Source organism: Molossus molossus, unplaced genomic scaffold, assembly GCF_014108415.1.
Source record: "Molossus molossus isolate mMolMol1 unplaced genomic scaffold, mMolMol1.p scaffold_m16_p_11, whole genome shotgun sequence".
Taxonomy (NCBI): domain Eukaryota; kingdom Metazoa; phylum Chordata; class Mammalia; order Chiroptera; family Molossidae; genus Molossus; species Molossus molossus.
This window is the reverse complement of record NW_023425346.1, coordinates 62,247,997-62,275,276: the sequence shown is the minus strand read 5'-3', so window position 1 is coordinate 62,275,276 and position 27,280 is coordinate 62,247,997. Positions and strand designations below refer to the sequence as shown.

Sequence of the window (27,280 nt, the reverse complement as noted above, 5' to 3'; positions counted from 1 at the left end):
CTTATCATGTTCATGCTTTCTTTTACATTCTTGAGCAAAATAGCTGTTTTACTATCCCTGTATCTAGTTCTAGCCTCTCTGTCATTTCTGAGTCTCTTTCTATTGGTTAATTTTTTCCTAGTTATAAATCATACTTTCTTGCTCCTTGGCATGCCTAGAATTTTTTAGATGTAGATTCTTTTAAGCTTTGAAATATAACTGATATACAGTAAAATATTCTAATGAAATTATATAATATAATAAAATACATTATTTCAAGTGTACAGTTTGGTAAGTTTTGACATATGTATTCAGCTGTGATATCATCACTGCAATAAAATAAATGAATATAATCATCACCCCAAAAGATTTTATTATGTCCCTCTGTAATTCCTCCCTCCTTGCACTCCCATCCCCATATAACCACTCCCTGTTTTCTATCAGTATAGATTAGTTGCATTTTCTAGAATTTTCTGTAAATGCAATTAATCAGATGTACTTTTTCTCTTGCTTCTTTCACTCAGCATAATTATTTTCATATCCATCCATATTATTGAGCATGTCAATAGTTCAGTTCTTTTTATGCTGTATGGTGTAATGGTTAATTTTCTGCCTTATGAGATACGTACACATACATACATCATACATACATATCCTGTTGGTTCTGTTTCTTTGGAAAACCATGATTGGTACATATCAATATATGATGATTTGTTTATCAATGCACCCACTGGTAGACATTTAGATTGTTTCCAGTTTCTTGATATTGTAAATAAAACTGTTATGAACATTTACACACAAGTCTTTGAATAGACATGTTTTCATTTCTCTGGGATAAATACCTAGAAGTGGTATTTCTGGGTTTATTTAGGTGTATGTTTAACTTCTAAAGAAATTGCCAGACTGTTTTTCAAAGTAGTGTTAACCACTTTGTATTCCTACCAGCAGTGTATGATAGTTCCAGTAGCTTCACTTCCTTGCCAATACTTAGTATAATAATTTTAGCCATTCTAGTGGGTGTGTAGTAAATTTCACTGTGGTTTTAATTTACATTTTACTAATGACTAGCAATTTAGATCATTTCATGTGCTTATTTGTCATTTATATACCTTATCTGGTAAAATGTCTGTTAAAATATTTTGCCCATTTTTTGTGTTATCTTATTGAGTTGTAAGCATTTTTTACATATTCTAGATACAAGTCCTTTGTTAGAGATATGTTTTGCATATATTTTCTCTCAGTCTATGGTATATCTCTCCAAATTTGTTACAAGGTCTTTTGAAGAGCAAGAGTATTTTTTTTATTAAGTCTAATTTATTGATTTTTTAAATTTTAGTTCTGGTTTTGTGTCCTCTTCAAGACCCTCTGCCTAATGCAAAATCATAAAGCATTTCTGTTCTCCTGTATATTTACATGTATGATCCATTTTTAGTTAATTTTTGCATGTGGCTGAAATTCATTTTGTACTATCCAATTATTGAAAAGATTATCTTTTCCTCCATGTAATTTCTTAGGCATCTTTGTCATACATCAATTTACTAAATATTTGTGGGTCTGTTTCTGGACTCTCTATTCTGCCTACTTTTCCATGTGTCTATCTTTATGCTATACTTACTGTCTTAATTACTGGCGGTCTACAGTAAATCTTGAGCAGGTAGTATAGAAGTCCTTCAACCTTTTCCAAAGTTGTTTTGGTAATCACAAGTCCTTTGTATTTCCATACAATTTTTAAAATTGACCAATTTCTGAAAAAGAGCTGTTATTTTGATTGGAGTTACATGGAATCTATAAATAAGTTTGTGGGGAACAGACATCCCGATAATACCAAGTGTTCCAATACATAAACACGGCAAATCTTTCCATTTATTTGGGTCTTCTTTAATATCTTTCAGCAATGTTTTGTAGTTTCTGATATACAATGCTTGCAATATATTTTGTCAATTTTATCTTAGGTATTTCATTTTGAAATCCTGCATAATAAATTTTGATTAAATGCTGGACATTGTGAGTTTTTTAAATTGTTACACATTGAATCTTGTTTTCCTTTAAAGAGTTAGGCTCTGTTCTAGAATGCATTTATGTTACTTGGAATTTTTTTTATCCTTTTACAGCTAGCTTTTAAGCTTTGTTAGGACAAGTGTAGCACAACCTTTACTCTGGAACTAAGTTAACTCTGGTATTAAGATGATCATTTTCCCTGGACTCGATGCCTTGTATGTAGCCCCTTGTATCATGAGATATCTACACTCTGGCCAGTAGGAACACAATCCATCCTTAGCCCTGTGTGAGTTCTGAGAACTATTCAGCCTATTGCTTGTGGTGCTTCTTTTTCCAACTTAATGGAGTTTCATCCCATTATTACCATGTGAAGTTTCAGTTAAAGATTTGAGGATATTATTCTTATAACACCATTATTATCATAATCATTATTAAAAATATTCATTTTTTGAGACCCACCTGCAGTATCTTCACTCTTTAAAAATCTTCCTTCCTACCCCTTTCCCACCTACTCTGAAGTGAGCAGTCCATTTTCTGAGCTTTTCTATACCTCTATTAAAGCACTTAGTACACAGTATTGAAATCATGTATTTAAATAGTTCCTTCCCCTGTAGAATATAAACTTGAGGGCAGATATTCTACTTCCTCTTTTTAGCCCTACTTCCTATCTCAGTGCCTGGTGCATTAGACATTCAATACCTGTTAGGGGAATGAACACTATTCACGTGATCAGTGTTTGTGTACATCCCTGGGCGGCCAGTGGGTGAGTAGCAGACAAGGACACAAAAGTGTTCTTTGCTCCTTGTATTTCCCTCAGTTCCATCAAACCTCCACAGATCACCATAAGTAGATGGCTTCTCTTCATTGTTCATAGAGAAGCCCAGTCTTGCATTTATATTTAAGTATATAAGCCCACTGTGTATGTGTTGTGACATTTATGGCAAAAGAACAGAACTAAAATCGCTCATACGTGTCTACTAGAAAGAGATGGTCTAAATTTCTTCATTGAAATTAGAACTATAATTTCAAGTAGTAGGTTATAAAAGAAGGCAGTAAGATGATCTTTTAGTATGTGTATTTAGGGAATCCAGAAATTTTAACCAGAATATTTACTATAGTCATTTTTATAAAAACAAACATGGAGTCCTGGCTGGTTTGGCTCAGCGGTTAGAGAGTCGGCCTGCAGTCCAGAGAGACCCGGGTTCAGTTCCCACTAAGGGCATGTACCTCAGTTGCAGTTTGTCCCTGGCCCTTGTTGGGTTGTGTGGGTGGCAGCCACTTGATGTGTCCCTTTCACGTTGATGTTTCTCTCTCTCTCCCTCCCACTCTGTCTGAATAAAAAATGGATAAATGTCCTCGGGTGAGATAAAAAACAAACAAACATGGAAAAACAGTAGTACCTTGCACATAATAATTCTTCAATAAATGACAGCTATTATATTATTTTTCCTTAATGGTCTGGAATTTCTAATTTCTTTGTTTTGTGACTATTAGAAAACTATATACACTTCTAATACTAACATTTCCATTTCGCTTTGCCTTTTAAAAACTTAATTCAGATATGCCCAGCCAGTGTGGCTCAGTGATTGAGCATCAACCCATGCACCAAAAGGTCACCAGTTCGATTCCTAGTAAGGGCACATGCCCAGGTTGTGGGCCTGATCCCCAGTGGGGAGCATGCAGGAGGAGACCAATCGATGTTCTCTCTCATTGATGTTTCTCTCTCTCTCTCATTCTCCCTTTCTCTCTTTCTAAACTCTATAAAAGAAAAAGAACATAGCCCTGGCCAGTTTTGCTCAGTGGTTAGAGTGTCGGCCCACAGAGCAAAGAGTTGCAGGTTTGATTCTGGTCAAGAGCAGGTACTTCAGTTGCAGTTCGGTCCCCGGCCCTGGTCGGGGTCGTTCAGGAAGCAGCCAGTTGATGGGTCTGTCTCACGTCTCTCTCACATGGATGTTTCTCTCTCTCCCTTCCACTCTATCTGATGATTAAAAAAACGGAAAAAAATATCCTCAGGTAAGAATTAAAAAAAAACACAACTTAATTCAGGTAAATTAGTGTTGATATAGCATTTTCTTTTGTAATTTACTAATCTTATTTTATTTTATTATTTTTTTTTGCTTTAAATTAATTTTTTTTCAAATCTTTATTGTTGGATGTAAAATGTATTACATATGTTCCACATTTTTCCCCCATTGACCCCCCTCCTCCCCCCTCCCGCCCCCCTCCCACCTTTTCCCACACTATTGTCTGTGTCCATTGGTTATGCATATAAGTTCTTTGGTTTATTTCTTCCCACCCCCCAACCCCTTTCCCTTTGAGGTTTGTCAGTCTAGCAATGAATTTGTGCTTCTTTTTTTTTTTTTTTTACTTTTTTTTTTTATCCTCACCCGAGGACATTTTTCCATTTTTTGCACAGATAGAGTGGGAGGGAGAGAGAGGAAGAGAGAGAGAGAGAGAAACATCGACGTGAAAGAGGCACATCGAGTGGCTGCCACCCGCACGACCAACCAGGGCCGGGGACAAACTGCAACTGAGGTACATGCCCTTAGTGGGAACCGAACCCGGGTCTCTCTGGACCGCAGGCCGATGCTCTAACCACTGAGCCAAACCGGCCAGGGCAAATTTGTGCTTCTTAATCCCTTCACCTTTTTTTTTTTTTTTTATCCTCACCCGAGGACATTTTTCCATTTTTTGTTCAGATAGAGCGGGAGGGAGAGAGAGGAAGAGAGAGAGAAACATCGACGTGAAGGGACACATCGAGTGGCTGCCACCCGCACGACCAACCAGGGCCGGGGACAAACTGCAACCGAGGCAGGTGCCCTTTTAGCAGTAACCGAACCCGGGTCTCTCTGTACCGCAGGCCGACGCTCCAACCGCTGAGCCAAACCGGCCAGGGCAATCCCTTCACCTTTTTCACCCATTCCCCCAACCCCCTTCCCAACTGGCAACCAACAAAATGTTCTCTGTATCTATAAGAATGTTTCTGTTCTTCCTGTTCATTTTGTTTGTAGATTCCATTGTTGATAGATATGTATTCATTGCCATTTTGTTTGTTCATACATTTTATCTTTTTCTTCAAAAAGACCCTTCATCATTTCATATAATAATGGTTTGGTAGTGATGAACTCCTTTAACTTTTTCTTGTCTGGGAAAGTTTTTATATGTCCATCAATTCTAAATGCCAGCTTTGCAGGATAGAGTAATTTTGGTTGTAGGTTCTTGGTTTTCATCACTCTGAATATTTCTTGCCACTCTCTTCTGGCCTGCAAAGTTTCTTTTGAGAAATCAGCTGACAGCCTAATGGGTACTCCCTTGTAGGTAACTAGCTGCCTTTCTCTTGCTGCTTTTAAGATTCTCTCTTTGTCTTGAACCTTTTGCATTTTGATGATGATGTGTCTTGGTGTTGGCCTCTTGGGGTTCATCTTGTTTGGGACTCTCTGTGCTTCCTGGACTTGTATGTCTGTTCCCTTCACCAAGTTAGGAAAGTTTTCTGCCATTATTGTTTCAAACAGGTTTTCGATTTCTTGTTCTCTCTTTTCTCCTTCGGGCACCCCCAAGATGCGAATGTTGGCACGCTTGAAGTTGTCCCAGAGGCTCCTTACACTATCCTCATTTTTTTGGATTCTTTTTTCTTTTTGCTGTTCTGATTGGGGATTTTTTGCTTCCTTATATTCCAAATCGATGGTTTGCTCCTTGGATTTACATACTCTATTATTGAAGCTGTGTAATTATTCTTTATTTCAGTTAATGCCTCCTTTAATTCTGTGTATCCATGATTTCTAACTGGTCCTTTTTTATGCTCTTGAGGCCCTCCCTCAGTTCACTGAGGTTCTCACTAAGTTCATTGAGCATCCTTATAAGCAGTATTTTGAACTCAGTATCTGTTAGGTTGCTTATCTCCCTTTCGCTTAGTTCTTTTATTGGGGTTTTGTTCTGTTCTTTCATTTGGGACCTGTTTCTTTGTATCCTCATTTTGGCTGCCTCCCTGTGTTTGTTTCTGTGCATTACTTAATGAGAGGTATGGGGCTCGCTGAGACCAGATGCTGCTCGTTTGAAAGAATTTAGGAAAAACCTGAAGCAGGATCCAAGACAGGCCAATCCTATGGTTAAGCAAGTGGCAACAGCTTGGGTGGGCTTGAAAGTTGCGTGGGGTGGGGCGGGGCCTCAGGGAGTCAGCAGGGCGGGGCTACCAGTGTGAGCCAGGTTGCTGGAGTCCCAGATATGGCTTCTGTCTGCCGCCCCCGGGAAGGGCTCACCAAAGGAACAAAGGCCTCTTACAGCACGTTTGTCCCCGAGGAAGCCCCCTCTCCAGCCCTCGCTCCAGTGCCAAACAGCTCAGTTCTTCCCTGTATGTCTCTGGTGCCCCTTGAGCTGCCTCCCCTCTGAGCTTAGAGGGAGAGAGTCCGATAAGTCCGTGCGCGGGCCCTTTAGGGAGCTGCCTGGGGCTCCAGCCAGGTCAGCTTCCCTGAGCCTCAGTTTCCGCTGGTTTTTCCAGCCAGAAGTTATGGGGATTCTCTTCCTGGCACTGGAACCCTGAACAGGGCACCTGGTGTGGGACGGGGACCCCTCAGTCCTCAGGAAGGACCTTCCCAGCCGCGGGAGCCTCCTGATTTTTATCCGCCACACGTGGGTGTGGGACCAGCCCGTTGCGCGGCCACGCCGCCGTCGCCGCCCCCCCTCCCTCACGCCGCCGACCCTCCTACCAGTCTGGATGTAGCTGCTTTTTTTTTTTTTAATTCCGTAGTTGTACGACTTCCATTCAGCTTGATTTCAGGCGGTTGTTCTGTAGTTTAGTTGTAACTTTGATGTGGTTGTGGAAGGAGGCGATACCGCGTTTACCTATGCCGCCATCTTGACTGGAAGTCACTAATCTTATTTTTTAAATATGTTTTTGTTTAAATCTTTATTGTTGAATGTATTACAGATGTTCCTCATTTTTCCCCCATTGACCCCCTCCTCCCTACTCCCGCCTCCCTCTCTCCTTTTCCCACACTATTGTCTGTGTCCATTGGTTATGCTATAGTTCTTTGGTTTACTTCTTCCCACCCCCCAACCCCTTTCCCTTTGAGGTTTGTCAGTCTAGCAATGAATTTGTACTTCTTAATCCCTTCACCTTTTCACCCATTCCCCCATCTGGCAACCAACACCATGTTCTCGGTATCTATGAGAATGTTTCTGTTCTGCTTGTTCATTTTGTTTGTAGATTCCATTGTCAATAGATATGTATTCATTGACATTTTGTTTGTTCATATATTTTATCTTTTTCTTCAAAAAGACCCTTCATCATTTCATATAATAATGGTTTGGTGATAATGAACTCCTTTAACTTTTTCTTGTCTGGGAAACTCTTTCTTTATATGGCCATCGATTCTAAATGACAGCTTTGCTGGATAATCTTGGTTGTAGGTTCTTGCTTTTCATCACTCTGAATATTTCTTGCCACTCCCTTCTGGCCTGCAAAGTTTCTTTTGAGAAATCAGCTGACAGCCTTATGGGAACTCCCTTGTAGGTAACTGCTTTTCTCTTGCTGCTTTTAAGATTCTCTCTTTGTCTTGAACCTTTTGCATTTTGATGATGATGTGTCTTGGTGTTGGCCTCTTGGGGTTCATCTTGTTTGGGACTCTCTGTGCTTCCTGGACTTGTATGTCTGTTCCCTTCACCAAGTTAGGAAAGTTTTCTGCCATTATTGTTTCAAACAGGTTTTCGATTTCTTGTCTCTGTCTTCTCCTTCTGGCACCCCCAAGATGCGAATGTTGGCACGCTTGAGATTGTCCCAGAGGCTCCTTACACTATCCTCATTTTTTTGGATTCTTTTTTCTTTTTGCTGTTCTGATTGGGTGTTTTTTTTGCTTCCTTATATTCCAAATCAATGGTTTGCGTCTTGGATTTAAGTACTCTACTATTGAATCTGTGTAAATTATTCTTTATTTCAGTTAATGCCTCTTTCATTTCTGACTGTGCATCCATCATTTCTGACTGGTCCTTTTTTATGCTCTTGAGGCCCTCACTAAGTTCATTGAGCATCCTTATAAAAAGTATTTTGAACTCTGCATCTGTTAGGTTGCTTATCTCCCTTTCGCTTAGTTCTTTTATTGGGGTTTTGTTCTGTTCTTTCATTTGGGACCTGTTTCTTTGTCTCCTCATTTTGGCTGCCTCTCTGTGTTGTTTCTGTGTATTATTTAACGAGAGATATGGGGCTATCTGAGACCAGATGCTGCTTGTTTGAAAGAATTTAGGAAAACCTGAAGCAGGATCCAAGACAGGCCAATCCTGTGGTTAAGCAACTGGCAACAGCTTGGGTGGGCCTGAAGCTGTGTGGGGTGGGGCCTCAGGGAATCACCAGGGCAGGGCTACCAGTGTGAGACAGGTTGCTGGAGTCCCAGATATGCCGACTGTCTGCCGCCCCAGGGAAGGGCTCACCAAAGAAACAAAGGTCTCTGACAGCATGTTTGTCCCGGAGAAAGCCCCCTCTCCAGCCCTCGCTCTAGTGCCAAACAGCTCAGTTCTTCCCTGTATGTCTCTGGTGCCCCTCAAGCTGCCTCCCTTCCAAGCTTAGAGGGGAGAGACTGATATGTCCGTGCGCGGGCCCTTTACGGAGCTGCCTGGGGCTCCAGCTGCATCAGCTTTCCTGAGCCTCAGTTCCTGCTGGTTTTTCCAGCCAGAAGTTATGGGGACTTCTCTTCCTGGCACTGGAACCCTGAGCGGGGCATATGGTGTGGGACGGAGATCCCTCAGTCCTTAGGGAGGACCTTCCCAGCCGAGGTGTCCTCCTGATTTTATCCGCCACACGTGGATGTGGAACCAGCCCGTCTTCCTCAGCCCCTCCTACCAGTCTCGATGTGGCTGCTTCTTTAATTCCATAGTTGTAGGACTTCCATACAGTTTGATTTCAGGCGGTTTTGAATGATGGTTGTTCTGTAGTTTAGTTGTAACTTTGATGTGGTTGTGGGAGGACTCGATACCGCGTTTACCTATGCCACCATCTTGACTGGAAGTTTAAATATGTTTTTATTGATTTTTTTTAGAGTGAAAGGAACAGATAGAAACATGGATGTGAGAGAGGTACCTCTGATTGGCTTCCCCCTGCACACTCCCTACAGGAAGGTTGCAACCCAGGCATACGCCGACCAGGAATCGAACTGGGACCTCTCAATCCACTAGATGAAACTTGATCCACTGAGCCACATTGGCCAGGCTAATCTTATTTTTTAAATAAGCAAATAAATCCACTTTTATTCAAATATGCTTTTTCATTGATTTTTTTTTTTTTTTTTTTAAGAGAGAGAAACATGGATCGACTGCCTCCTGCATGCTCTCTACTGGGGATCCAGCCTGCAACCTGGGCATGTGCCCTGACCAGGAATCGAACCAGGACCTCTCAGTCCACAGGAGGATGCTCAATCCACTGAGCCACACCAGTCAGGCACACTTTTATTTATTTTCTTTTCAATAATTGTAAATCCTTGAGGGGAACAGCATTACACGGATTCTGTGTCCAATGGCCTTAGCAGGAAGGTTGCTTTGGAATTCAGCATGAACCATGCCACTGTTTCCCATGAACAGGAGTTACCTTTCCCTAGATTACTCTGGTTTTGTTCAGTTTGCCAACAAAGTCCGTTGCCAAAAGTCTTTCCTTTGTACACATAAGCACATCTCTTGCCTAGATAGAACTTAGTTTCATTTCGAGTGTAAACACCTTTGGTTTTAAGAAGAGCTGTATGCTCCCTCTGGTTCCAGAGATCCCGCTTATGCCATCAAAAAATGTCCTTGTACCACAGCCTCCCAAACGTATTTGTCATTTTAGAAGTCCTGTTCCAAACAGGCCCACAAAGTTCAGCAGCAACAACTCCCCTTACCTCCACGGGCTCTAAGAAGGCAGAAAGAGTTTACTAATCATATTATGCTAGGACACTTGATCAATCACACATATCAAGCTATGTTTGACTGTACCATTTCCAAGACAGAAAAAAGTATCTCACTGACATGTGGATTCTTACAGGTGTTGCCCATACAAGCAATCCCGTTAGTCAACAGTTTGTTGTAGATGAAAATGCCTTTCCAATACTTATTCAACTACTGAGAAGTCACCCTTCTCCTAGCATTAAGGTATGTATAAAGTTTTACAGATTTTTTTCTGATATGGTAAAAAAATTAACATAAATATGACATTTTAAGAATAATTTGTATCTTTTGCAAGTTCACAAGTACAATAAAAATATTAAACATTTTTTTTATCCTCACCTGAGGACATTTTTCGATATTTTGTTCAGATAGAGTGAGTGGGAGAGAGAGAGAGAGAAACATCGACGTGAAAGCGACACATCAAGTGGTTGCCACCCACACGACCCAACCAGGGCCGGGGACAAACTGCAACCAAGGTACGTGCCCTTAGCGGGAACCGAACCCGGGTCTCTCCGGACCGCAGGCCGACGCTCTAACCGCTGAGCCAAACGGGCCAGGGCTAAACATTTTTTTTAAATTGTGGAAGTTATAAACAAAAATGTTGCTACAAAGATAGTAAATTTTATTAATACATTTCTTTAAAATATGAAAGCCTTATGTCCTTACTCATCAGGCAAGTTTTATCCCTCAGATATTGGTTGCTAAAAACTGGATGGGGGTAGTAGGGATGTGAGGTTTATACAGCAAAATTTCTCAAATATAAGTGAATCCTGTCATTGCTACACCAACAAAACAGTTCTACCTTCTACCAAGCAGCCTTTTTTGGCTGGTAGCAACAGTTTTCTCAAGAGTAAACATTACCAAGAACTACTAAGAGTTGTTGAAGAGTCGTTCACTCTTCCATTTACTTCTAGTAGAATGCCTTTAATAAAGTGACATTCACATCTACTCAAACTCTTTTACTAAAGTTTTGGAAATTCAAGATTATCTATAGTTGGCCAGGCAGGAAATGATACCTACAACAAAAATACATTTTTCTTTTCAAAATTTGGTATGGGCTCTGTTAGAAATGAGAAAATAGAAATAACCAAAGAAGAAAATATGTATGTATGCAAACTTAGCATTATTTCTTTCAATGAATGTGTTATCAGAAAAGATGTTATAAGTTATGTGGCTTTTCTGGCTATGAAAAAGATTTTTTTTTTATTATGGGAGTTGGCTTGAATTATAGTAAAAACTACACTAACTTTCAAAGTACCAATAAGCTTCATAAGACTATGGAAAATGCCACATAAAAATACATTTTTATTTTAAAACATACATTTTCATGGCAAAAGAGTTTATTTCAATTGCATCTGTCTATAAATTCAGTATATATTTCCAATGAGTTCTTAAAATTGTTAAAACAGAACATAAATACATTTCAATACTTTTCCACACAAAAATTCTATAGTAAACAAAATACTTTTGTAATATTCATGCTTTTCTAACTCTTAACATTTTTCATAGAAATGCACAGTGTAGCACTTTAAAAACTTAACTGTTGACTCCTAGTGATAAACAAGGTTAGTTTACATCCTCCTAAAGGGCTTCAGAATAATGACTCCAGAAATAGAGAACTATTCTTCAGTACTACTCTTCAGTGCTTTGCTTACTTTGATAGGCATTTCATCAACGGCTTACAACTCAAAGACTGGTAGCTAACAAGCAGTTCAAAACAGCTTTTTAACCCATGCCAGGAAATTAAAAATATATTTTTTAGATATAGCTGTGATACACCTATGCCCTCAAACGGAGTTTTGTGATCATGCCAGCACATAGAGGAGGATATTTTCCCAGCTGTTCAAAATAATAAGGTTAATTCCTCCAGAAGTTGCAATGCTAAACTCTCTAAATACTAGTGAGATTTACTAGAGTCAGTGGATTTTATAGTATTTTATAGTATCTTTGAATTGATATTTACCATATAAATGCTTGTGTAATAAAAATGTCATTTGATAAACCATGAGTGAAAGATAAATTAATTTCTGAAAACTTAGGTTGAAGTGGCATTTTCTTTGGCATGCATTGTCCTAAGGAATAAAGTGTTGCAATATGAATTACAAGAAAAAGAAGGATTTAAGTATGCTGATGTCCTTTATCTTCTTCACTCACAAGATAAGGTAATACCTTTACAAAATATTAGAGATCATTTAGAATAAAGTTTTTTATATCACATCCTCAAATTATCATCTAGACTTTTTCATGGCAATATTCAAATGAATTACTTAAGAAATGTACAATCTCTTTGGTAGGTCATTAGTTTGTAATGATGAAATGATACTGCTCCATATTTTTCAGTTATCACATTTCATCTTTGAAATGTAGCAATTTTATGTGTTGGGACCAGCCAAAAACAAGTATCTTCTATCCTGAATGCATCAAATCTTTAACCTAATTGTATGACCTTTCAACCCTCTGTTATCTGCTGCTTACCTAATATTCTAGAATAGTGCTTTCTCAATCTATTTGTGATGAAAGGATAGCTTTTCCCTACTAATCTGCCAATTAAAAAAAAAAACTTTCAATTTTGAAATAATTTTAGACTTTACAAATATTTGCAAAAATAATAGAGAGTATTCTAGTATATCCTCATCCAGTTTCCCTGGATGTCAACCAGGAAATTAACATTGACACATTACGATTAATTAATCTGCAGACCTTATGTAAATTTTGCCTATTTTTTTACAATGCCCTTTTTCTGTCCCAGAATCCAATCAGGGATTCCACATTACATCTAGTTGTCATGTGTTTTTAGTCTCCTTCAATCTGTGAAACTCAGTCCTTGGTATTTCAGGATTTCATGTCTTTCCTGATCTTGACATTTTTGATGAGTCCAGGCCAATTATTTTGTAGAATGTCTCTCAATTTGAGTTATCTGTTTTCTCATGATTAAATTGAGGGGATGCATTTCGGCAAGAATATGGTAGAAATTACATGGTCTTCTTCATTCACCTTCCCAGTGCATCCTTTAAGGAGGTACATAATATTGGTATGTCTTATAATTGCCAATGTAAACTTTGGGTACTTGGTTAAAGTGATGTTTGCTATATTTCTCCACTGTAAAGTTACTGTTCTTCCTCTTGTAATTAATTAATAAGTATCTATGCAAATATTGTGTTTTGCACTGTACTTTTGTTCCTCGATTTTAGCATCCACTGATGCAACAGTGATTACTGTGGCATTTTCCTAATGGTGATTTTTTAAAAATTCCCTCCTTCTTCCTTCTACATTTATTAATTTGTATTTAAATATAAGAAAGAACCATTTCTTTTAAATGCTATTCTCAGTTTCTCTAATCCTGTTGACAACCATTTGGAGGATTATCACTGGTCCATGGGCCACACTTTGAATAGCACTAACCCTAGAAAAACTCAGGAACTTCTGTTATCTATAGTGCATTTGGCAATAAGGAAAGAAAATTTTCAACTACGTCTCTCTCAGTTCTGGGAGATTTGGGAGGGAGAAAAAAATGGGTTGTTAGGGGAGAAATGAAGTCACTGCATTATTATTATTTTTTAATATAGAATTTTACTTTATTGTGGTACACAAAAGATGAAGTTCTGCTTTAATAACATGGGAGGGAAATAGCATGAGGAGACTGAATTCATGTCTCTCTTTTTTTTATCCTCACCTGAGGACTTTTTTGCATTTATCTTCAGATAGAGCAGAAGGAAGAGAGGGAGAAAGAGAGAGAGAAACATCGACATGAGAGAGACACACTGAGTGGTTGCCACCTACACGACCCTAACCAGGGCCGGGGACAAACTGCAACCAAGGTACATTCCCGAACCTGGGACTCTCTGGTCCATGGGCCGACGCTCTAACCGCTGAGCCAAACGGGCCAGGGCTCATGTCTGACTCTCAAAGCCACCTTCCTTCCCTCTCAAATCAATTTCTTTCACATTTTAGTCTCATTATCCTATTTCACAGGATACCCTTCATCTCCCTTTTATTCTACTATCTATTCCACTATCATTTTCCTTTACCTCCTAGCCTGCTTCACTCTCTGGACCCTATCCTTTGACTACCTTTCTTCTTGCCTATGGCCAAGTGACTACTTTGTGTATATATACTTTTTATTATGGAAAGTTTCAAACAGCTCATGGTCAACCTTATTTCCTCCATGTACCTACTCACTATCCCTGTTATTTTTTAATCAAATATCAGGCATCATATAATTTTATCTGTAAATATTTTTCAGTATGTACATATAGCATTTTTATATAATGATTCATAGTGGCAGAAGAAAACTCACTAAGATTAATGGTTCTCTCCCTCTCTCTCTCTCTTCCTCCCTCCTATACTGTTCAAATAAAATAAAAATAAGATTTAGTAATAAGATTCCATCTTTTGGGCCAATCTGGAAGATCTGCCATACTTGTTTATCTTTGGCAAGCAGACTGTCTTTAAAGGAGAATTGTTTTTTGCTGTTTTCCTCATCCTAGAATGTTAAATGTGATTTTATAAAGTAAATCATGTTCCTTTTATTCCCTCTTAGAATACAGCACAATAGAATTTTACAAATGAACTTATTTTAAGAGATGATAATCATCCCACAATGCATACAGTGCAACACATAGCCTATTATACAAGAGAAATTTTGAAAATAAAAATATGTTGAAACAAAATAGTTGAGGGTAAATAAAATTATGGAGTTTCCTGTTACCATTTAGGTATTCATTTGCATAACCAGTAATCAAAAATTACCTTTAAAAAAATTTTTTTTTCTATTGTCTTCTCCCTGATACTATAACCTAATTCTCTATTTTTTTCTGTTCAATAACATTCTGGGGTAACTATTATCTGTTTTCCTCAATACAGTAATGTCATATTTTACTCCCAGAGATAAGAATGCGATATATTATAATGGGCAAGAATTCAAAACCTATTACCTTGATAAATTATAAATGAAGTTAGTTAAATATAATGCATTTTCTCCTGTTTCTAGGATATTTGTTTAAGAGCAGGCTACGCATTAACCCTTTTTGCCTTCAATGATTGCTATCAACAATATTTAATATTGGAAAGTGGAATAATAACCATATCAATTTTTGAACCTTTTCTTAAATCAACAATTGAAACTGAGAAGGCAATGGCAGCATTCCAGGTATATAATTAGAGGTTTAAACTTCAATAAATGTCTTTTTAGTGAAAAGTTAAAAATCAGAAAGATTTTTGGATCTTCACAGTATTTTTCACACCAGCCCTTTTCACATCATAAAAAACAAAAACAAAAACAAAAAACATTATCTATGAGGACTTCTTCATTTATATAGAATTTTATAAGTTAAAATGGAATTTTTGTCTTTATATATCATTTGATGATTATAAAACACTGCCAGGTTAATAGGCAGGTAGTAGCATTTCTTCACCTCCATATTACAAGGAAATAGGTAGAGAAACATGGTAGTATCCAACATAAGTTTTCTACTGCATATCTTAGCTGATCACGCTGATTCTTCAACACATGACAACTAGATATATCTGAGTTCTTCTTAGTCGTATTCTCTCTCTTCTTTTTCTATCCTATGACCTTTAGAAGTGTTTTCTATGAACCCATACCTCAAGTATATCAAAGTTACAAACATTATAGAAAGAATACTACAGCCTACTATGGTCACTAAAATGATCAGATAGGGGACAAGTACTCTAACTCCTACTCCTGCCACTTGCTTCTCTTATACTCAACCATACAAAATTACTCCTCTTACCTTCCTGAGAAGTACCAAATCAATCAATTAATTAATAAAAACGTAAGTAGAGAAGCTGAGTAGAAGATGTTCAATGATTGTATGCTTCTTTTTTTGTTTGTTTTTAGATTATTATATTAGCTAAAGTCATTATAGATGTGGACCATATTACTTTGTCTTCAAGAGGCGTTACTATTTTAGTTGATAGTCTGTATTCAGTTCAGTCCACTACTATTGTCTTGACAGGTAAGAAATAACTAGAATCTAATTGTATCCACATAAAACTATTTCAAAAAAGTTTTTTGTAATCTGAGCAATAATAAAATAATAAATCTGAAACTCTTGTCATACAATTTGGAGAATGAGACTACATGGAACAATGTAAGTCTGTTCTGCACCCCAAATAGAAGCAGAGTAACTCTGAACATGGCCTTTTTGATTTCTAACTACTTTTTCAAACCCCTAGTTATTTTTTCCAGAATATAAAATAAGAATTCAACTATGAGCTACCAATAACAAACTATACACACTGATTTATAGTAGTGGCAGATTTATACTGATATACTTGTATCTGGTTTCCTTTTAACCCATTGTACATGTTTTGCTAACATTTAAGAGCTCTCTACATAGATAAGCAATATAGCAAGACAAAATGGTCCAATAGGGTTCTTGATACAATGCTAACTGTGCAACTATATCTACTCCAGATCAAACTCCCCAGATGATCAATAATTAGTTGACTTTTTATATCACTCTTAACACAACATAAACAGTATCAGAACAACAGACATATGGAGTAACTACTACCAAAATAATAACAATGAGGTATTTGCTTTTTAATTGAAATGGATCACTAAAAGCAGCAAAGGCAACTCCATTTGCTGCCACAGAATTATACTTTTATGTTGTATATCTACTTAGCATGGAAAGAAAATTCAAGCAAACAAAAAACTTTCTGATGGAAACTACCTAGGAAAGAACATTTAAAATAAGTTATTGAATATATTTTTCTCTAAATAGCATTCTTAATTCAATGTCATAATAATTCTGTGACTCTGAAAAACAATGGCAGTGGGTTTAATTTTATGCCATAAACTCTTGTGTGCAAGAAATGCCACATTATACTAGCTTTCAAATAATAATTTCCCCAGGCTTGTAGGAATTGAATCTCAAAAATTACTGGGCTTTCTCTGCATTCCACCATCAGAGGTATACATATCCCCAGTCATATGCATGTCAGGGATATCTCCAGCAAAGCAGGTTTTTCAGGCCACAGGTATACTGAAGCAGCTCCAAAAGCACAGAAGTTTTGCAGAGACTGGCATTTCTATTGCCAAGTGTCCAATTTTCGTATGTGCACCACTTAGCTATTCTCTACTCAAAGCTCCAGTTCCTACTATGTCCTTCTTAGTCTTAGACTCTTTGCCCTCCTCCATTTGTTTCCCATTTCTTACTCCACCTGTTTGAAGACACCTCTCTCTCTTCCTGCTAGCATAATGCCTTCTATAAACTCCGGCTTTTGAGATTAGAAGCCAGAAAGAAAGGTTATCTTTAGACAATTTTTGCTCTAGGCCATACAACCAAGACTTCTCCACCCTGAGGCAATAGATACAAAGGTCTTTTGGCTTATAATGGAGGTGTTTATGTTTATGTGTGTGTGTGTGTGTGGGGGGGGGGGTGATAAAAGAACAAAAACCCAGTTAATACCCCAATAAAGTATCTACCCACAAATGTAAAAATACACTATTTATATCTTAAAAGTTGTGTTACACTTACACCAATACAGCAACAATATTTTGAAACAGTATCACAAGAAAACTCTAAAATTAAAACAAGAATTTGAATGATAGTTTTAAGTTGGTAGTTGCACATTTATTTAATTACTGAGTCACTTATTTTCAATCCCCAAATATTTGTTTTCATGGCAAGAATTTCAATGATTTTAAACGTCTATAAGCAACATATTGCTTGATTTTAAAATACCAATGAACTCTTCTTAACTCAAAGCCTTTTGAACTTCAAAAAGGACATACTAAGTTTTCTTAAGATATGTCAATCATTATATTCAGTCATTAAAAAAAAAAAAAAAAAAAAAAAAGCCCTGAAACCTCAAAACAAAACATATTCTGAAGCCATGGAGAAGAAAACCTCAGATTTTCAAATATTCCCTCTCTTAAATAAACCTATTTAACTTTTACTGTTTGTGACAAAAAACCAAACCATAATTTTGGGTAAAGTTTATTCTAAACTTGACATATAAATGCTTTTTCTAAGCACTTCTTCATTAACAGAGAGGTCTTGTGACTCAAACCTTTTTAATACTATGTGCAAATAACCAAAAGCACAGTGTATCAGTTTATGTCAACTAACATAAGCATTTTTTTTCTTGTTTAATTTATAGGGAATTTAATAGCTAGCCTGGCTCATTCTAGAGCTGGTATTCCTGGAGCATTTACCACATTAGGGACAATTCAACGGCTCTGCTATCACTTGTATTCAGGAAAAGAAGAGGTAAAAAAAGTAATTCTAAAATTGAATGTTTTAAAACTATAATTTGCCTCTCTCTCATTTCCGTGGGTGAATTTCTCCACAGGTTGACTGTGTTATATAATAGTTCATGTTACTAACTCAAAATGAGATGATTTCTCTAGTACTATATCTGCCACCCACAATTCTGGTTCCCACAAACTGTGAAAATTTGTTTTAACATTGATATTTAAGATTCAAGCTACAAATAAGTACATTGATGATACAGAAATTTATAATTAAATATTTATAAAGTATCTCACAAAATTTTGTGATCTCACTGTCATTTCTGTGATTATTTGGAAGGAATAAAAGTGGAATCCATTGGACGGTTTTCCTTACCTGCCAAGCAGGGTTAGAGACGAGGATGTGTGAAGAAGGCCAGGTTGGCCAATAGTGGTTTGCCTCTGAGTGTTACCCTGCTCCCCCCCCCCAAGGTCTCAGGCAGTGTTTCTCCAACTTTGGGGTACACTGGAATCACCCAAAGGAACCCTTTACACTATAGATTGCTGGGCTCTATTCCAAGAGTTTCTGATCTAATAGATCTGGTGTCGGCCCTAGAATGTGCATTTCTCACAAGTCCCCAAAAGCTGAAGCTATTGTTCCAGGGACCATATACTGAGAACCACTGTTGAAGTCATGGAAGGAATATGGGCATATACAGCAGTCAGATGCAAGTGTAAAGATCAATATGTCAAGTTTCTAGTACCCTATATAGGCCTGGTTTATGTTTATCCTATGACATTTCTTATGCCACCACTAACAGATTTTCCTAAGAACTGCCTAGGAGTATAATTAATCGTATGAACAACCTAATTATTTCAAGGTCAAGGAAACAAAGAACAGCTTCTGGAGTTCTTTGGCCTGATGCTTATTGTTTCTGTTTTCACCAATGGAAAATTTAGCTACTTTCCTGAGTGAATTATTTTTAACCTACTTATATGCTACAGGCTCTTACTTAATTTCCTATTATAATCACCTGAGCAGTTTTGAAAAATTGTGATGTCTAAGCTGCAGCTCAAAATAATAAAATCAGTTTTGGGGGGTGGACCCCAGGCATGAGTAATTTTCATAGCTATCCAGGTGACTGCAATGCACAATCAAGACAACGGAGCTCCATTGTTTTAGTTCAAACTCAATGGTTCTTACTCTGGCTGCACATTAGAATCTTCTGTGGCACTTTCAAAACAAAATAGATGCCCAGATTCTATCCCAAGAGTCTGTTTCAGCTGATAGACTTAAAACAAAAAACTGTTGATTCTAAAATGCTGTCAGGACTGAGAACAACTACTAGAAATCAGTGGTAGTTGACACTCCTCTCAAAAATATGGCTGTGCTGCCCTGGCCAGTTTTGCTCAGCGGTTAGAGTGTCGGCCTATGGATCAGGGAGGCCTGGGTTTGGTTCCCGCTAAGGGCATGTACCTTGATTGCAGTTTGTCCCAGTCCCCGGTTGGGGTCGTGTAGGTGGCAACCACTCGATGTGTCTCTCTCACACATCCATGTTTCTTTCTCTCTCTTCCTCCCTCTCGCTCTCTTCCACTCTATCTGAAGATAAATGCCAAATATATATATGGCTGTGATTGCCTTCGGTTGACATACATATTTGCTGTACATAGCTACAGGGACTTTCCTATGAAATATCTAATGAGAGCACTGGGTTGGGTATTTTAAGAACAAAGCTCAGTGATTAAGAACAAACTGTTTCTTCTTCATGTAGGTTCGCACAGCTTGCTCCTGTGCTCTTGGCTACTTAACTTACAATGCAAATGCTTTCCGCATCCTGTTAAAGGAATGCAGGAATAAGCCTAATCAGTTCCACCGTATAACAAATAATATCAGCAGAGATGCAAGTATTAACCCAGCATTTTTAAAGGAATTTCAAATGCAACAAAACGTGGGACTTCCTTCCTTAAGGTATTGTGCCTATATATGAAATTGCAGTAGTGAAATTATTGATAGAGGAACTTTTAAAGAAGTTTAAGGAAGATCAAACAAGGGGAATTGTCCTTGATATGAATATATGCCTGTTATACCAAAGGATGAACTTCATTCTAAATGTCCATTGCCAAAGCTTGTTTTTTGTTTTGTTTTTTTCTTTATTGATTTTAGAGAGAGAGGAAGGGAGAGGGAGATAGAAACATCAATGAGGGAGAACATCAATTGGCTGCCTCCTGCATGCCCCCACCCTGGGGATTTGACCCAAAACATGGGCATATGCCCTGACCAGGAATCAAACCCGTGACCTCTTGGTACATGGGTTGACACTCAACCACTGAGCCACATGGGCCAGATGCCAAAGCCTGTTTTAACTCCAACTCAGCAACAGAAATGTGAGTGTAGACAAGAATACAACCAGATCTTGAGGTTCCTGTCTGGCCAGTAATATTTACATTTCAGAAAAGATTTTGGGGCCTGTTTGCATCCATGCCTAATTCAGGAATCCATTTTTGGGTAGACTGGGGTACATTGAAGAATTCTGAGCCAACCAGGAACACCACCATGACCTTGGCATCAAATGGGACTTTGGGACTTATCCAGAATTAGGTCAAATTAGACCCAGTGGTTGGAGTTATGCCAAACTTTGCCTGGCATTTATTCAGAGGATTTTGCATCAATGTTGTAGTTTTATCATGAACTTAAGTTTCTGAAAAAAAACAGGAGAATCTTCTTACCCTAGGTATATTCCCTTCTGTAAATATAGCTGATTTACAAGTCTTGTCTGCAAACAGCACTATTTATATATAGGAAACAGATCTAATCAAGATGTATTATTAACTTTGCAATAATGGAAGAGAAAAGGATACAATATCATAGTTCTAGAAATCAATTTTAAGTATGGAGAAAAATAAGTACATCTTCAGTCACTTTAATTTATTTGAAAATATGAAAATCTAAAATGTATTACCTAATTTTATATAAAGAGCAAGGGAAATCTAAATTGCTATTGCTATAATTGAGAATGTTAAAAAGTAATATTTACTGATTGAAAATAATTTAGGATAAATAATGGAAGTATTATTTAACAGTCACTCCCACAGCTAGCTCATAAGGCAACTTTTTGGGAATTAGAAAGAAGTACCCCTTACTCAGGATACTTTACCGCCATCTGCTGGAAAATTGCTGTAGTAACTATACAAATCTAGGATGACTATGAAGAGTGAATGGCACCTTCTTTAGTTGTAAATACTCAACTTTCACGATTATAAATAAGCAGTGACCAGTGGTCAGTAAACTTATAAGAATGGTTACCCAGGGAGGTGAAATTGGTGAGCAAATAACAATTACTCCCATAAAAAATAGTGCTATGCACTCTCCTTGGAGCATTTATATGGACTATTCCCTTTTCATAACAATCCAGCCAAGGAGTTTGGTAATCAGGTGGGGAAAGGCCCATAACATCAATACCAGCTAACATCACAGGCTTCACCAAGTTAGCCTGACCAAATATAGCAGGCTAATTTTTAAGTTGATAATTTTGTATGGCCTGCAAATGATATAAATATCAAAATGGCCCTTGGCAGGAAAAAGGTTCCCCATCTCTAAATAAAATTATGGTAAATGGAATAAAAGATTACTGAAACAAGTTCAGAACCTTTGGAATGAGTAAACATCTCCTTCCACAAAATATTCCTTGATATCACTATTGGAAACAGAATGACAGGCTGTGGTTGGGATCATAATAGCATTTACTTATTTAGTACATAACCACTTCTCTCTCCCCACATTAGGGTGTGTGAATTTTGAAGTATTTAGAGAGGAATATTTTACTGGTATTAACTGACCCTCCATGAAAATAATGAGAGTAACACACGCTAGTTTCATATTACCCTGTAGCCATTGAAGTTGCCTCATTAAAGTTGAAAACAGCAAATGTTCCTCATCAAATTAACCCAGAATATAATTGTGATAACTACTTTTAATATATTAACTTTCACCAAGACTTACATTTTATTACCAAGGGATTTTTGTATATGTTATATGTACAAGATGATGATTAAAATAATACTTCTTTTAAAGCCACAAACACCACCACTCCCCTGCCACCTCCCCCCCACACACACATTAACTTAGGTACACCTTGTTATTCTTTGACTTGAAACACTTCACTGGTACCCCATTACTTTGAAAATAAAGTTTAAATTTTCTCATTCTTTTTTTTTTTTTTTTTGCATTTATCTTCAGATAGAGCGGGAGGGAGAGAAGGAGGAAGAAAGTGAGTGAGAGAGAGAAACATCGATGTGAGAGAGGCACATCAAGTGACTGCCACCCACACAGCCCCAACCGGGGCCAGGGACAAACTGCAACCGAAGTACGTGCCCTTAGTGGAAATCGAACCCGGGACTCTCCGGTCCATGGGCTGATGCTCCAACCGCTGAGCAAACCAGCCAAGGCCTCATTCTTAATACATAAAATGATCTGATGTTTATTCTCCAACCATATCTCCTATTGCATCTCCAGGTACCTTTAATTCCAAATGCACCATACTACTTAGTGCCCACTGAACATGCCATGCTGTTTTATGGTACTGTAATCTTTCATACCCTGTTCCCTCTGTCTGGGATACTCTCCTCGACCTCATCCATTTGAAGACCTATTTTCTGCAAAACCTAGATGAAGTGTTTTTTCTTCTGTGAAGCTTCACCCTGATAACTTCAAGCAGATTTAATGTTTTAAATGTTCTAAGTGATAAGTGAATAAATGAGTACATGAATAGAATATAAAATACCTACAGGTAACATGTATAAATTAGGCATTGAACATGGTATGTTGTTGTACAAAGTCTTTATATATTTCTAGTTTGATAAAAATGTTTTCCTTTTAGCCTGGAGAAAAATGGAGGACCATCCATAATTCCTGTCTTTAAAAAAGGTAACTGATTTTTCTTTTATCTCTGAGGTAACTTCTAGCCATGACACTTTACAATTCTGTGTTCCACTTATAAAAATTCAAAATGTAGAGGCTACTGAAAAGTTTACCAGTAAACATTTGCTTTTGCAATTCTGTATACTTAAAGCATCTTCCCATTTACAAGCCAATGATAAACATTTCTTTTAAGGCCTTCCCTATTAACATCAATTGATAGAAATTCCTCCCATACTTTGCTTTTCTTCATAAGCCATGCACAGTAATAGGTCATTACTGAAACAACATGTAAGTATGACTTAAATTATGACCTTGCTATTGTTCTGTTCCATGTACAACTTGTTTAATGAATTCTTAGGGCACAGACCACTTTTCCACTTATACTCTGTACTGTTTTACACATAGTTGGTAGATGATAGCTGACTGGTAGATGATAGATAGGCCTCCGAGATCAAAGTCCAGATTTTTTTTTAAAGCATCATTTAAAAAAATTTTTTTTCCTTTATTGATTATAGAGAGAGAGGAAGTGAGAGGGAGAAACAGAAAATCGATGAGAGAGAACATTGATTGGCCGCCTCCTCTATGCCCCTCACTAGGGATCAAGCCCACTGTCTGGGCGTGTGCCCTGACCTGAATCAAACTGGTGACCTCTTTCTTGGTTCATGGGTTGACACTCAACCACTGAGCCACACCGCCGGACAAAGTCCAGATCTTATAATGTGATCCATAATGCCTATTAGACATGTGATAGGAAAAGTAGATTACTTATTGATTTCATGTATATGCTTAGTGCTTGTTCATGTGTGCTTAGTGTAGGACCAGATTCAGTCTTAGTTGGTATATTGTCCTATAGTCAAAAGCAGGGATAGAACCATTCAGAAATCAGTTTGCTTCAGTCACAAATGGAAAGGGAGAGAATAGGGAGAGAGAACAAAAGGAGAAGGAAAAAACTTAATTTATTCAGGGAATATTTGAGGGAAGCTAGATATGTATGTATGGGAGGCTATATTTCTGAATATCATGGGTAAAAGAATGTCTTTTTTTTGTATAGTTTCTTTAGTAAGTCTTATTCTTTCTTCACTTTAATATTGCTTTCCAATCAATAATCTGTGTACCAGGAATTGTCTGATGATGTTTTCACAGGTCTGTGGTAACTTAAGAAAAAATAAGGACAATGTAGCAAGTTTCTGATAAAGTTAATTTCATTCAATGGCAAGTCCATCGTTTTGAGATATGCCTTTTACACTTTCTTTTGGTGTTAAAATATCCCTTCTTTTACAAAATAATATTTCAAATAGTTGGCATTTGTTCTTTTATTAGTGTCAACTTGGCATAATAAAAAGTTAACAATTATATATTTGGTCCCCAAAGATTTTTGCACTCTGACATCTATCTACAAATCTGGAAGCTACTGATCTGTTCTCTTAATATGTTTCAGTGATGTAAAGAAAATAGAACCATATGGAATAAAGGCAATGAGACTATAACCTAGAGCTCTTAGGCTTAACAAAGAGACATTGAATTGTGACTCTCTTATTTTTAGGAAAAGAGCACCGAAGAAAATTAAAACCTAAAATTCAACCAAGAGATTCTTTGACTTTATTGCCTCCTGTAACTAACTTCATGGGACTCTTTAAAACAACAAAAAAGACCACTGTTTCTCATAATATTGCTTCCTTTTCATCTGCAATTTCATCAGATATACAAGTATCAAGACCAAGAATAGTGTTATTGAATGAACTTGGGAAACATGTACAGAAAGCTAATTCGGAAGCTGCAGAAGGCTAATAAAAACATTGTAGTATGAAAGGATTCCTGAGCAATCTTTTTAAATTTTTTATTTTTAATTGTGGTAAATTATACATAACATAACTGATTAATCATTTTTAATGGGAGTTCTTGATATTGATACATAACAGATTTACCCTTGTGTATTACTGGAATTAAACTCAGACCAGAGTTATGGTTTCAAAAAATAAGTAGAATTTTCTAAACTAGAATGCCAGCACTTAAAACTTTTAAAATGTAGCAACTGACACAAGTGGCATAATTAGTGTATGTATCAAGTGCTATATTTTTTAATTAGTATGTGGACTAAGAAGGCCTGATTCAAAGTAGCCCACATGTTAACTCACTATAATACCTTAAGATATTTAATGATAAAGACCATATATACACAAGGCTTCTAAAATCTGAAATGTATACCTTTAAACCATTTTATTAAAAAAAAAATCTGAACTCATGACCATCAGGTACAAAAGTATGGCTAAAAATGTGGCAACCAGCACTGACCACTCTCCGTACTTATTGAAAACCTGTGGTTTGCAGCTGGAAAGGTTGATACTCTTCGTAGCTTTGAATCACATGGAATCTTGGCCCAAAGAATACTATTTCCAGTAGGTAGCAGTTTTGATGTATGTCTGCTTCTCCTATTTTACAGCAGCAGATAGATTTGATACAAAAGCAAGCTAGACTTCACTGTGTCCTTTACAGCCCCCCTTTTCTCTACCCACTTTGCTGTCTTCATATGGTCTACCTGGCTGCACTAAATATATATGTAATTAGTAGTTATTTCCTCCAACATGCCTTAACACAGCAGTAATGATGGTGGTGACAGCAGCTATGTGTACTTAGACTTCTCTATGTGTCCGAGTCAAGGCCAGGTGCACAATAAGACACCTCTTTAATTTTCAAATTCAATTCTATATTCTCTTATATTGCTCTGAATCACAACTTTCTGGTGAATGGACTAAAATATAGGCATTGTGGTGGGAGAGGCATGACAAATTTTATACTAGAAAGGGATAAACGATTCAAATGATGGGAAATTGTCATTTATTTACTATCATTAAGGATAATAATTCATATCAATGGAAATTTTAAGCCTCTGTAGACTTAAAAGAAAAAGCCTTTAGATAGAAAACTTTACCTTTGCAACTAGCTTCAGGTGGGCTACAGACTATACGAGTATTTTCAGGTATGAGGATCAGGTTTTTTTTGCATTCAGTAACAGACAATACCTGAGTGGCTTGACCTATAGTATTTCTCCTAAAGTACAACCCCCTACCCCCTATAAAGATTATTTTTATTTTTTAAAAGTATGTATAAGATGAGAAAGGCCTCTGCCCAGCTGATGTGGCTCAGTGGATTGAGCGTCATTCCATGGACTGAGAGGTCCCGGTTTGACTTCTGGTAGATCCCCAGTAGGGGGCATGTGGAGGCAGCCAATTCATGTTTATCTCTCTCAGCGATGATTCTCTCTCTCTCCCTTCCTCTCTCTCTAAAAAAGCAGTAATAATAATAATTTTTTAAAAATATGAGAAAGGCCCCAAGATATAGAGGTTGCAGCAAATCTAGAGTTCAGTGTTTCTCCTTCCCTTTCCTTTCCATATTTCTCTCTTTCTTCTTTCCTTTCCTTCCTTCCTTCCATATGGCTAAGTACTGAAAGGCCTAAAGATATGCAATGCTTCCAGAATTTTCTCATTTTCTTTATCTATAGTTTCCCTTACTTATATCATGAACTCAATTTTGACATGTGTGCTCGTAGCAACTGGAACAATATTTATACTTTGAAAGTAACAATTTAAATTATAGATATCCCTATTTTATAATATTTGTGATAGTGGGAAGAAAGTCTGGTCAATTTTCTTCCATTATTTATATACACTCTAACTGTAATAGCCACAGGAAATAATAACACTTCTCTCTGAATTCAGATCCATGTGATACGGAACAAAAATCTAAATGTAAGATGTGAATTCACAAACTAATTATTTCTTTTAAATATTTGTAAACCAATTTCATCATACCTATATCTCAACATCAAACAATGCAAAGCTTTCTAAATATTGGTTATTTCTTATAAGTTCCCTTATATAAATTATATTTTCTATTTCCTGGATAAAATGGATGATCATAAAGCAAAGCCATATGATCACAATTCCAAAGAAAAGAATTGCTTATGGAATTTTCCCAAAGGGAAATCACTTTAAGGCAGGATTAAAAAAGAAATCTTTTCATTATAGATTTTTATCCTTACCTCCTAGTTTCTCAATAAAGCAAGTCAGTGACTAGAGAGTTAACTTGTCCTGTATGGATGACACAATATAAATTTCTACTGGTAAAATCTCTCAAAGGACATTTTCAGTAGCATTGTCCTTATATTAAAGTTACTTTAATCTAGGCAGAAAAAAGTGATAAACTGTTATGACATCTGAAGTACAAAGTTTCAGATTCAAGGAAAGTATTCAAAAACAAAACAAAACCTTTTACATCACATA

The 27,280-nt window shown here is 37.1% G+C and overlaps 1 protein-coding gene across 1 annotated transcript in view; it reads left to right on the top strand.

The window, feature by feature from the left end:
- ANKAR (ankyrin and armadillo repeat containing) overlaps positions 1-24,812 on the top strand; it is a 67,333-nt gene extending 42,521 nt beyond the window's left edge. Inside the window, exons 16-23 of the mRNA XM_036254385.1 lie at positions 9,977-10,083; positions 11,919-12,041; positions 14,870-15,028; positions 15,740-15,857; positions 18,013-18,122; positions 19,855-20,051; positions 22,960-23,006; positions 24,544-24,812. Coding sequence (XP_036110278.1) covers positions 9,977-10,083; positions 11,919-12,041; positions 14,870-15,028; positions 15,740-15,857; positions 18,013-18,122; positions 19,855-20,051; positions 22,960-23,006; positions 24,544-24,788 — 1,106 coding nt within the window. The 3' untranslated portion in view covers positions 24,789-24,812. The remainder of the gene's footprint in view (positions 1-9,976; positions 10,084-11,918; positions 12,042-14,869; positions 15,029-15,739; positions 15,858-18,012; positions 18,123-19,854; positions 20,052-22,959; positions 23,007-24,543) is intronic.
- The last annotated feature ends 2,468 nt before the right edge of the window (positions 24,813-27,280 follow it).